The sequence below is a fragment of the Rhinolophus sinicus genome, chromosome 7 (assembly GCF_057876585.1).
Source record: "Rhinolophus sinicus isolate RSI-liver-muscle chromosome 7, RSI-T2T, whole genome shotgun sequence".
Lineage (NCBI taxonomy): Eukaryota > Metazoa > Chordata > Mammalia > Chiroptera > Rhinolophidae > Rhinolophus > Rhinolophus sinicus.
In genome coordinates, this window is record NC_142507.1 from 21,642,247 (window position 1) to 21,655,429 (window position 13,183).

Here is a 13,183-nt window from a genome sequence, read left to right on the forward strand (position 1 = left end):
AGAGGTTCATGATGTTGACATGTCTTATTATTGGTGACATTAACTTTGATCACATGTTAAGGAGGTGTCTGCCAGGTTTCTCCACCATAAAGTTGCTACTTTTTACTTTGTTCCTGATAAATATCTTGGAACTACCTTAAAACTATGTAAATAGCCCTTCTCCTCAAATGAGATACTTAACTTTTCTGAACCTCATTCTCCTCTTCTTTAAAATGGGTTGTTGTAAGGATTTAGTGAACTTTCATGTAAAGTATTTAGCATAATTTCTATTACATACTAAATGTTCAATATAGTTATGTGCTGCTTAACGATGGATATACATTCTGAGAAATGCATCCTTAGGTGATTTCATCATGTAAACATCATGGAGTGTACTTACACAGACCTAGATGGAAGGGCCCACTACGCCCCTAGGATATATCTATATGGCATAGCCTACTGCTCCTAGACTACAAATCTGTACAGCATGTTACTGTACAAAACAGCATGAGATTAAATGATGCACAAGAGAAAATGATGCAATCAAGAGAAACAGTAAACACGAGATATATGAGGCTGCTGCCAGAGTAACATGGCATACTCTTTTATAGCAGAGTTTTTTTAAATAAGTAAAGTACACTCTAAAATAATAAAAAATATACTACAGTAAAAACATAAACCAGTAACATAGTCATGTATTACATTATGAAGTATTATGTACTGTACATAATTGTATGTGCTATAGTTTTATATAACTGGCAGTGCAGTATGTTTGTTTACACCAGCATTACCACAAATGTGAATAATGCATTGTGCTACAACATTATGATGGCTACAGCGTCACTAGGCAGGTATTTTTCAGCTCCATGATAATCTTGTGGGACCATCATTGTGTGTGGCCTGTTGTTGACCAAAATGTCATTATGCGGCAGATGACTGTAAATGTTAGCTATCATATAGGGCATCTTTCTTGAATTGGAAGACACTAAAATACATCACTGTATGTTGATCATTGTTAAGTTCAATTTAACTTACCTACTATGTTCAGGGTCCCTAGTATTTTAAGATACAGTTTTAGGCTATCACATTTTTGACTATTACTCCTAGTAAGAAATACATTTTGCCACCTAGTATACACACATGTATATACTGTTTCATGAAAAGTAAATATACTTTGTACATGTGATTTGCTCTATTTTTAGTCTACTCTCTCTTTTTTTTTTACAAAGAAAAATGTTTGTCATAACTCACTGAAGTGATTTCATAGGTCACTAATAGAGTGCAACCAGCATTTGAAAAATCACAGCTAGGTTAGCATGGACATAACTGTAGTAGGACGTGTGCTATGGGGCAAAATTCAGACTTTGGTGTTAGACAAATGTGGGTTTTGCATCCGGAGCCCCACCACTGTGTGACCTTGAGTAAGTTTTTTGGGCTTTTCTCACTTAGGTTTCCTCTTCAGTTCCCGGTTTCTGTGAGGACTAAATAAGAACAGTTGTTATGGGCCCAATACAGTGCTTGTCATGTAAATACTCAATAAATAGTCATTCTGTTTTCTGCAGGGCAAAAAAAACAAAAAGCACTATTCAGAAAGGAGGTAGCTTTTGAACAAGGCTTTGAAGAATGAGTAAGAAAAATTTAAAATTTAAAAACCAAATGAAATGGACAGTTTTGCAGGAAAGTAGAAATGATCAAAACTGGTTCAAGAAGAAGAGAGAAAAACAACAGACCAATAATCATAAAATTAGTTGGAACAAAAAGTCGAGAATCCACAAGTTATAGCAAACTTTTAAGCAACAAATAATGCCCATCTGAAACTGTTTCAGTGTGTAGAAGAAAATGTGGCGCTATAGTTTATTTTGCAAGACTAGTATACTTTGCTATCAAAACTAAGGAGAGCACACCCAAAAAGGAGATTTCTGGGTCAGTCTTAGAAAATAATTTTAGAAAATTCAATATATATGATTAAAAAAATCTTAGCAAGTGAGGACTAAAAAGTACTAATTTGACTAAGAAAGGGACTGTACCAGAAATCTTTAACAAACATGATCCATAATGGAGAACTGAAGAAGTATTAAACCAATTGCAATCAGTACAGACCAGGACAAGGATGCTCTCACCACTACTATTTAACATTGTCCTGGAGGTCCTAGAAATAAGTATAAAGATTAGAAAAGAAGATACACCTGAAAGAACCAAGTGAATCAACTAACAAACTTATCAGTTATAGTAAGACTGGTTAGCAAGCAGAATGTGCATAAGGTCACCATAAAATTAGTAACTACTCATATACCACTAGTAATTCTCTTAAAAATGGAAAGGAAAAATTTGGTTAAAGACTGAAGCTAACAAAAAACATGTAAGAACTTTATGGTGAAATACTTTACAGGTGGAATTCGAAAAAGAGTTGAAGAAGTGGATAAAGAATCTCAGTACAGTGAAGATGTCCCTTTACACTTTATAGCCCATACTACCAGTTCATCTGTTAATTCGATACAATTCTAACTGATTTTTCATGCAATAACCGAGGCAAGTTTTCAAAAAAACAAAAGTATTTTCCCTATCATATCAAAAACATTAACATTTTTAATGATTAAAATTATGGTATTGGTACAGGGAAAGGATTATCACAAATACATCAAACATTAAAAAGTTCAGAAACACGTGAATCTAGTAAATGATCAAAGTAGTTTTCCAGATCAGCAGGAGAAGACGTAGGAAAATATTTGATGACCTCCAAATATAGCCTTAAAAATGAGTTTACGATGACAAGTTGAGATGGGATCTATCTCAGGAGAAGATTATCCTTATCTGAATTCATGCTGTTGATGTCTAAAGCCAGTAGGCAGTAACTCATTTACATAATAAACATTGCTGTGGAGATGAGACCACTGGAGCTCCTTGTAATGTCAAATCCTCTCTCCATGGGCTAAGCTATATGGAAAGCCGAAAAATCAGGAGAGCGTAGCACGGGGTCAGAGCAGGGGAGGTAAATAAATTTGTACTTAATAGCATCAAATAAGAGCCGCATCATCACAAAATAGGGATGTTGTTATTAACAAAGCCCAGACTACTCAAAATTTGCATATTGAGGCTCCCCATCCCTTTACAGTGGTTGGATGGACATTGACAATAATTACCTTTGTGATTGCTTTCTCTGAGCTTCTTTTGCTCATCAGAAACCCTTAGGATTGGTGATATGTAGGCAGAAGATAATGGGGCTGCACTTTGAAACTTATATTGGGAAGAGGGTGTGATAGGTTTAAGGCAGTTTCTGGAGGTAGAATGTATAGAACTTGGTGACCAGGTGAATGTAGTCTGAGATAGGAGGAATTAAAGTGTCCTAAGATTTTTACTTCTGCTAGATAGAGGAACGTTGGACAGGAAGTGCTTCATTTAGATGTAATCACATGAACAGAAGCACAAAGGTGGGAAGGTATATTTAGGAAGTCACCATTAGTCCATGCGATTCATGAAAGAATCTGACTAATATCACTTGATGGGCAGTTGGAATCTAAAAGGCCTTGAAAATGTTGGACTAAAGTGATAATCCACTAATGCTTTCTGTGCAAGAAGTGGTATGATCACACCTATGCGCTGAGAGTGACAGTTAAATAATATTTGGACTTCATATTTAGTGTTGCTATGGTAAACTTCAGTTTTTGTCAATAATTGAATTGATTAATTGAATTTTTCTGCTTTCAACCAGGTGATTTGGTATTATGTAAGTAGTTCAATTATTTCTTAATTCTTTGTTTTAATGTTCTGGAAAGCAAGAGAGAACCTCAGAAATACTCTGTATAGAATCCCCCAAAGAAATACTCTAGTATTCTTTATTTTTCAGAAAATTTATCTGATGGGACAATTGATCCTTCTGGTAACTTCAGATAATCTCAGTGATTGTTCTGTAGAGCTTAAAGTAAATTGAATTACTTGATTAGAATTAGGTAATTGGAAAGAAATTTTAAAAGTATAGAAATACATAAAATCTTGACATATCATTAAATTTAATTTTTAAAAACATTCTCTTAAGTCCATTTGAAATATTACCAAGTGGTTTATTCTTTCAACACTAGAATCACAGTTACCACACTTAATCTGTTTGGTAAAGACATTATACACTAATTTAAAAATGAATTTCCTGCACTAAAATTTACACTAAAATGTTTCCAGTACTTGAATGCTTGTTTCTTAGCAAACCAAAGAGGGATAAAAACTTAAGGAAAGAAACTGACAGTTTCAGATTTCCATATTCTGGACTTTCTTTTGGTGTCTTACAAAGAGTGTGTCAGTCCTTCTTGGGACAGCTGTTGCGTGTGGGGCAGTATGGTTATAGGAACTTCCTTTCCTTTTCTGCTATAGCCACTGGAAATTTCCTTTTTACCTTTTTTTTTTTCTTTCTTTGAGCTTAATTCTGCTCTTGGCCTCTGAATGCTTCCTTTTTTCTCTTTTTCTCTCTCTCCCTTACTCCTTCCCTTCCTTTCTTTCCTTCCTTCGTTCCTTCCTCCCTTCTTCCTTTCCTCCCTTTCCCACCCTCCCTTTCTTCCTTCCTTTTTGGAGAAAGCCTTCCAAAATAATTATATTTAACCCAATGGAGTATAAACCAGAGGTGGTGGTTCATTTATGACATTAAAAAATAGTAACAAAAACATCTTAATTTATATATTTATAATTTTTTTTCATTTTTTAATTGAGGTATAATTGACATATAACACATAACATAATGGTTAGATATTTATATAATTTAAGAAGTGATTCCCCCTGACTAGTATTACTGACTATACAGTGGTACCTCGGTTTTCTAACATAATCCATTCCAGAAGATCGTTCGAGTTCTGAAACGTTTGAAAACCGAGGCACAGTTTCCCCATAGAAAATAATGCAAAATAGATTAATCCATTCCAGACTTTTAAAATCAATCCCTGAAACTGCAAATTTAGCATGAATTTTACTATCTAATGATACCATAGATCCACAAAATTTACGGCATTCGTAAACTGAAATGTTCGTCAATGGAGACGAAAACCAAGGTACTACTATACTTCCTATGCTTTATTTTACATCCCCATGACAATTTTGTAACTACCAATTTGTACTTCTTAATCCCTTCACCTTTTTCACTGGTCCCACAACGCCCTTCCCATTTATCACCCTGATAAATCTAGTACCCATCTGACACCGTACATAATTACAATATTCACTATATTCCTTATGCTATACCCTACATCCCACTGACTACTTTGTAACAACCAATTTGTACTTCTTAATCCCTTCTCCTTTTTCACCCACACCTCCCAATCCCCCTCCCATCTGACAACCATTAAAATGTTCTCTGTATCTAGGAGTTTGTTTATTTTGTCCTTTAGATTCCACCTATAAGTGAAATCACATTGCATCTATCTTTTTCAGTCTAACATACTCCACTCAGCACAATACCCTCCTGGTCCATCCATGCTGTCACATATGGCAAGAACCCATTCCCTTCCATGGCCATAAGCAATATTCCATTGTATACGAGTATATATATAATCACATGTTAAGGAGATAACTTCTCTTTATCCATTCATCCATCGATGAACACCCAGACTGCCTCCACATCTAGGTCATTGTAAACAATGCTACAGTGAATACATGGATGCACATGTCCCCTGAAAGTGGCGTTTTGGGTTTCTTTGGATAAAAACCCAGAAGTGGGATTACTGGGTCTTTCTTTGTCTCTTCTTATAGCCTTTGTTTTAAAGTCCATTTTGTCCGGTATAAGTATTGCTGCTACAGCTTTTTTGTTTGTTTGTTTCCATTTTCATGAAACATTTTTTTCCATCCCTTTAATTTCAGTCTGTGTGTCTTTCAGTCTGAAGTGAGTTTCTCGTAGGCAGCATATGTAAGAGTTTTGTTTTCTTATCCATTCAGCCACCCTATGTTACTTGAGTGGAGCATTTAATACATTTACATTTAAAGTAATTGTTGATAGATATATGCAGTTACTGCCATTTTATTATTCATATTTTTTATTTTATTTTATGTTTTTTGTCTTAAAAAAGCCCTTCTAACTTTCTTTTTAATATTGGTTTGGTGGTGATTAACTCCTTTAGCTTTTTTTTTTTTTGTCTGTGAAGCTCTTTATTTGTCCTTCGATTTTAAATGATAGCCTTACTGGGTAGACTACTCTTAGTTAGGTCCTGGTTTTCATCACTTTGAATATTACATGCCAATCCCCTCTAGCCTGCAAAGTTTCTGTTGAGAAACACCTGACAATCTTATGGGAGCTCCCTTGTAGGTAACTAGTTGCCTTTCTCTTGCCAATTTTAGGATTCTCTCTTTATCTTTAACCTTTGGCATTTTGATTATAATGTGTCTTGATGTGGGACTGTTTTGGTTCATTTTGTTTGGAACTGTTTGCACTTCCTGGACTTGTGTCTATTTCCTTCACCAGGTTAGGAAAGTTTGCAGTCATTATTTCTTCAAATAGATTCTTAATCCCTTGCTGTAGCTCCTGTCCTTCTAGTACCCCTATGATGTGAATGTTGTTAACGCTTGATGTTGTCCCAGAGGTCTCTTATACTAGCCTCCATTTTAAAAATTCTTTTTTCTTTTTGCTATTCCGATGGGGTGTGTTTTGCTACCTGTCTACCTTGATCTGATCCTCTGCTTTATCTAGTCGGCTGTTGAATACTTGTAGTGGACTCTTCATTTCAGTTACTGTATTCACTTTTGACAGATTTTTTATGGTTTCTGTTCTTTCTTATGTTTGCTATCTCTCTGTTGAAGTTCTCACTAAGTTCCTTTAACATCCTTATAACCAGTGTTTTGAACTCTGTATCTGGTAGGTTGCTTGCCTCCATTTTGTTTAGTTCTTTTTCTGGAGTTTCCTCCAGTCCTTTCATTTGGGATGTATTTCTTTGTTTCCTCATTTTGGCTGCTTCTCTGTGTTTGTTTCTATGTATTAGGTAGATCTGCTACATCTCCCAGTCTTGGCCAAGTGGTCTAATGTAGTAGGTGCCCTGTGGGCCCCAGTGACACAATCTTCCTGGTCACCTGTACTGGGTACTCCAGGAGTGTTCCTCGTGTGGGTTGTGTGTGCCTGCCTGTTATAGTTGAGTCTTACTGCTGTTGGCACGTCAGTGGGTGGGATTGACTTTTAGGGTGACTGACTGGCTGTGGGGTTTGGCCATGTCCACAGCTTATGGGCTGCTGTGTGTGGGGCTTACCCCATAGAGCAAGATTAGCCCCAGCAGGCTCTGGTGCCTGTTGAGACTGCCCTTCACGTGTGCTGCTTGTGGGACTACTTGGGTGATGCTCTGCTGTGGTTTGAAGACAACCTCCAAGTACGTTGGTTCTGGGGCCTCTTGTGAGGGGCTGTGGTGCAGGCCCAGATCACCCATTGCCTGTGACCAGCCAGGCACTACCTGGTGGGAGCTATAAAGGCATTCCACAGTTGTTGCCTGTGCTAAAACTGAAGATGTGTGAGAGAGGCCACACTGTGAACCGAGGATGGCTTGCACATAGCTCCACAAAAAGCCGGGACATCCTGAGGCCTGTTGCCATCTGCCAGTTCCTGTAAGGTTCAGCTGCTCATAAAGCCTTGTGTGGTACATGAGTTGGGTAAGGCAGGGTCTCAGCTAGTCACCTGGATGGGATGAGTTGTGTTCACCAGGTTAATGTGCATTGTGGTTTGGTGCCAGTGCTGAGCCTGGAGCTACTCAGCAAAAGTCTCAGAGCACACCAAGCTAGCCACTGCCCATCTGGGGCCTATGGACCTTTGATAGTTGTCGAAGAAATAGTGTGGGTGGAGCTGGCTGTTTGCTGAAAAAGTGCTTCCAGAGTTGGGAGAGTTGGGTGGGCAGGGACCCAGGGAGTCACCAGGGTGGAGCGAGTGGAACTTACCATACCAATTCAAATTCAAATTTGGCCGTGGGCTTGGGGAGAGTGCTCAACATAGGAATGATGGTACGCGACTGCCAGCCACATGGAAGAGGGACCCCACACAGGGAAAAATGCAACTGTCTCTCCAGTCCTCACTCTGAAGCCACACAACTCAGTTTCTCCCTGTATATCTCCAAGGCCCACCGAGTCACTGTCCTCCTGCTGGAGCCTAGGGTGAGTGTCAATGAGCAAGTGAGTCTGTGCATGGGCCCTTTAAGAGGATGTCTGGGTTTCCCACAGTCTTCCACCCAACAGTCAGGATCCCTACTGTTTTTCACAGCCAGGTGTTGTGGGGACTTCTGTTCCCAGCACCAGTACTCACAGCTGGGGAGCTGGGTGTGGGGCTGGGGTCCCTCGTTCCTCTGGGTGCAACCCCCATGACTGAGATATCCGTCCTGATTCTCAGACGGAATCAGATATCCGTCCTGATTCTCAACCACCACACAGGTTTGATGTTGGCTTGTCTGGGTCTCCACCTCTCCTACCAGTCTTGACATGGCTTCTTCTTTATGTCTTAGTTATAAAACTTCTATTCAGCTAGACTTCAGATGGTTCTCCAGGTTGATTATTCTATAATTTAGTTGTAATTTAAATGTGGTCATGGGAGGATTAAGCAGAATGTTTATCCACTCTGTCATCTTGGATCTTTCCAAAATTTTTCTGGTTTCTTGAATAGACATTTATTGCTATGAATTTCCTTCTTAGAGCTGCTTTTGTTCCATCCTATAAGTTTTGGTATGTTGTGTTTCCATTTTCTTTTGTGTCAAGGTTTTTTTTTGGTTTTGTTTTGTTTTTAAATTTCTCTTGATTTTTTCATTCACCCATTGGTTGTTCGATAGGGTTTTTTCTTTTGGCCAGGATCAGGTGAGGCAATGGTCTGACAGTGGTGAGATGAGACAGAAAAGCAGGTATTAATGACTAGAGCCATGATCACATTCCATCTGGTCCTCAGAGTATCAGTTCCCAATTCCTGTGATAAAGTACTCAGAGTATTTTTCTTCTGAAACATAGGTGGAGCTTACTTAAATCTTTTATATTCCCTGCAATTCACCAGCAGCACAGATTGCTGTAAAAAAACTATGTTGGTGTTTGGTAGCAGTGTGAAGGACAGTAAGCAGGTTAATCTCTTTAGCTGGAGTAGGAGAAAAAAGGTACTGCCAGGAAGTGAACCTTGAACCTTGAACTGAGGTTAAGTTAGAAGGAAGCCTCTAGAGATCATTCCCCTCCCCATCTCCATTACCCTTTTCATCCTGTCATTTGCTTTCCTTGCTGAAACCCTTGTTCCTGCTTATGGTGACTTAGAATAGGGTTTATAATGTGGCAGGAAGAGGAGCTAAAGAATGGCAAGAGTCTCTAATGTATTACCAGTTTTCTTGGTCACAGTTTTTCCCCCCAAATGTAGTAGTTAGAGTCAATAATATTATTTTTGTTTTTAAAGAATAAAATGGGAATTCCTGAAGAATAATTTATGTTTATGAATTAAATAAAAGTTTTAAAAATTTACACCGCTATTTAGTTATTCACATGTTAACAGTTTAAATGGTGGTTTATTTTGTATTGGGTCACTAGTTAAGAGTTTTTTCCTGTTTTTATCAGTAATTATTTAATGACTGTTAAATTTTACTCTAGGTTGTGTTACCTCATAGGAAAGTTTTAACTTATTTGATGTCTCCTACCCTGACCCTTTTCACCCACCCTTCTTATGTTCCTTGTACTCTTTAGTAACTACTCTATATCAAGCATCACAGTTCTTTATAAGCCTGCAGATTCAATGAAGTGTGCTTCATGTTTCAGAGATGTATGATTCCTCCGATAACCTTGATTAGCAATCAAAAGTAGTCTTAAATTCTGATATTGTTTGTTAGGTTGAAACCTGAAGGTCTTTTTACCTTACAGAGTGTATGATTCTCTGATTTTACATTATTTTTCCATAGATGGCAATATGATTGTTCATTTTATTTGTAGACTTTTAAAAAATTAATATTCCAGGTATTGTACAAAGAACTTACTTTCTTAAATCATTTGACTGTAAGTCCGTACATTGCCCTCTCTTTAATACTGTTAGTGTACATTTCCTACAAACAAAAATGTTCTATTTAACATCACTAAAATCAGGAAATGAACATTGATATATTCTTAACATCTAATCTTTAGATCTCATTCAAGTATTTGAATGAGATAGCCTTTCCACTAGATTCATTGTTTTTTACAATTCCCTTCTACGTGTTGAAATTTCTAATCTGATTATATGCCCACTTTTTCTGCTAGATTCTTTAACATGTTAAGCGTAGTTATTTTAAGGTTACTATCTGATAATTTAAACATTTGGATCTGGTTCTTTTGATTAAACAATCTCTTGGCAATGGGTTTTTTTCCTTGCCATTTTGTATGTCCCATAATTTTTTAAATGAATTCTGGGCATTGTTTGAACAAGAACAGTAGAGAATGTGGTAAATAGTATTTGTCACTGAAAATTGTCCTTTTTCTGTCAGGTCGTTAGGGAGTGGGGTGGGGGTTAATTCAATCTATTCAATAGTTGAACTGAGATTGGGGTTTGTGGTAGCTATAGTTACCTTCAGTTCAGCACACACTTCAAAATCCTCCTGCTGCCTTGTGCATATGTAGAACCTAGAGTGCCAGAGGGGTATTTCTCGATATTCCTACTGCACCCTGAATCCTACATGCCTGTGCCACAGAAGGGCTCTCTCTTCATGCTGCTACTTCTCCTCCAGGAAAAGGTGGCCTTTACTTTTAACTCCATGTGAGGCTTGCGGTAAGGATGGGGGTGGCGGGGGCACTCCTTAATATTCCTGGTTTAGCCAAAATCTTACACAGGCCCTGTAGGCCTGGGCCTTTCTCAATGGTCCTCTCACTTTTTCCTGTGGCAGGCAAACTTTGCCTTGTATAGATGAGGGTTTGAGGTTGGGAGCAAGTTTCCTGTCCTTCCTCCTGGTGATAGCAGATCTCTTCTGTGTGTCATGTCAGGACCATGGGCCTACCCTATTCCGCCCAGTGGAGATGCTTTGGCTTCTACCCTTCCCTGGTAATAGTGTATTTTTGCCTGAGACTGGGATGGTGGCGCGAGGCCCGAGAGAGGAGGAGGGGGAAAATGGAGCAGCACTGTCCCTTCCAGCATCAGTTGCATATGCCTTTTCCTTAGAAGGGGTGTCAGGGTTTGCTTTTACAAGAGAAGTTTCCAGGGAGTAAGTGGGGTTTTGGTCTCTGTACCCTTAGCAGGGGCTCTCTTGGGTCCCTTGACTGCCCTGCCCCTAATTTTTCTTGAGAGCAACCACTGAGGCCTGTGGAGAAATGTTGGTGAGTGAGTGTGGACTCTTGTTTGTATCTGGGGTGCCTAGGGATTCTACACTCAATACTCTTCCACGCTTGGCCTTTAATTATTTAACATTTCAGTTGTTTTCTTACCTACTTTTATGGCACCTACTGCTTCCTCCCATACTCAGTTTTTTCTCTGTCATCAGAGGGGCTTGTCACCTTTTGGAGCTCAGTACACCTGATTGAGAGAGTGACCTCAGTTTTCTGACATGCTGCTCTTTCCCATTCTTAGGGTGGAAGCAAAGTTCGCTTACAACTGCAGAGTTTATTCTAGTTTTTTCTTGTTCTGTAGTTGCAACCACCTTCTCTAACAGTGAGAAACCTGGCTGACATTATTCTTAATATGTCGACTAATTTGATCAGTTCCCTCTGTTAATAAACAATCTGCCATCACTGCCACCATCCTCTTCCTCTCACAGGTAGCATCTTATCCCACTCGGGCTGTAATACCCTGTACCAGGCCGCTTCCACGTCTGGATGTCATTCTCATTTTACTCAGCCTCTGACCCCCCATGCATGCCCCGCCCTTGGCTCCTCTCCTTTTCCTACTCAGGCCCCAGCACCCTGTTCTAGGCTCTTCTCCTGTGTGGATGCTCTTGTGGCTGCTTGGGCTTTGACTCCCTACTCTGGGCCACCCCATGTGGAATCCATTCTCACTCAGCCTGGGCTCCAACACTCACTCCAGGCCACCCCCCTACACAGGTATCTACTTTTCGCTGGCCCACCTAATGGCTATGGGCCAATTTGTTCCAGAAGGGAAGGAAGGGCAACAGGAAGGCGCATATACTTCTATAAGAAAAAACTGAGTTCCTGAGTTAGTGACCATCCCTTAGTATAAATAACTAATAAATATATTTTAAGTATTGTATTTTGTCTTTAACAGGTTATGAAGTTCATGGAATGGAAAAAATACCAGAAGAAGGACCAGCACTTATAATTTTTTATCATGGAGCTATTCCTATAGATTTTTACTACTTCATGGCTAAAATTTTTATCCATAAAGGCAGAACTTGCCGAGTAGTAGCTGATCACTTTGTCTTTAAAATTCCAGGTAAACTTTCACTGTAGATATGATATAAAAATTTTTAATTAACACAATCAAATTTTGTGGAAATCTATGTCTTTGCTGTCTAGTATCATTTAGAAAAGCTTTTTGCCTTTTTTTCCCCCTTCTTCTGCCTCCCCCTGCCCCCCACTCCTGTTCAAGCCATTGTTTCTCAGTCTAGTTGTGTAGGACACAGCTTCCTGGCCCATGCTGGTATGATGAGCCTTGCACTCCCGCACCCCCACCCCACCCCACCCCACCCCGGCTAAGGCAGTTGGTCACCAGTCCTTGGTCGGCCACTCACAGCAACTCACGGCAGCTCTCACCAGCTGCGGGCTACTCTCGCCAACCTCCGGCTGCTCATAGCAGGCCAGCTCCAGGGAGAGCCATTGTTCACAATCTTAGCTGTAGAGGGTGCAGCTCACTGGCCCATGTGGGAATCGAACCAGCGACCTCGGTGTTAGGAACAGGGCGCTCTAACCATCTGAGCCACTGATCTGGCCTGCTTTTTGCCTTTTTATGTAACACACTTGGAACTCCAATTTGGGAGCATGTAATTATCCTGTATAGGTTTTATATTTAAATATAAAAGCATAATGGCCCAAATGTTATCTAATTTCTTTCTTTATTAACAGGTATTTAGTCATTATTTTTCAAAGTTGAGTCCTGAACTTTTACTTTAAAAAAAAATAAATTATAACTTTTGCCAAACAATTAATTTATATTTTGGTATAAAATGTCTTGTCTCTTATCATACTTGATTTGCCTGGTAGACTTATGACTCTTAATCTTTTTAATCTGTTTATAAAAGCTGTGTACCTTTTAAAAAAGATTAATTAACCAAATCGTTTCAAACATGATAGAGTTTTTAAAAAAATAATTTTAAAATAAACTTATTGAGAT

At 38.9% G+C, this 13,183-nt stretch overlaps 1 protein-coding gene across 5 annotated transcripts in view; it reads left to right on the top strand.

Moving 5' to 3' along the window:
* Positions 1 to 13,183, top strand: part of TMEM68 (transmembrane protein 68) — a 45,491-nt gene that overhangs the window by 12,616 nt on the left and 19,692 nt on the right. For all 5 annotated transcript variants that reach the window (XR_002135789.3, XM_019711063.3, XM_074319029.2 and 2 more), the window contains one exon: positions 12,119 to 12,286. Coding sequence is in view for 4 of the 5 variants with exons in the window: in XM_019711063.3 (XP_019566622.1) it covers positions 12,119 to 12,286 (168 nt within the window). In the remaining variant the exon portion in view is untranslated. The remainder of the gene's footprint in view (positions 1 to 12,118; positions 12,287 to 13,183) is intronic.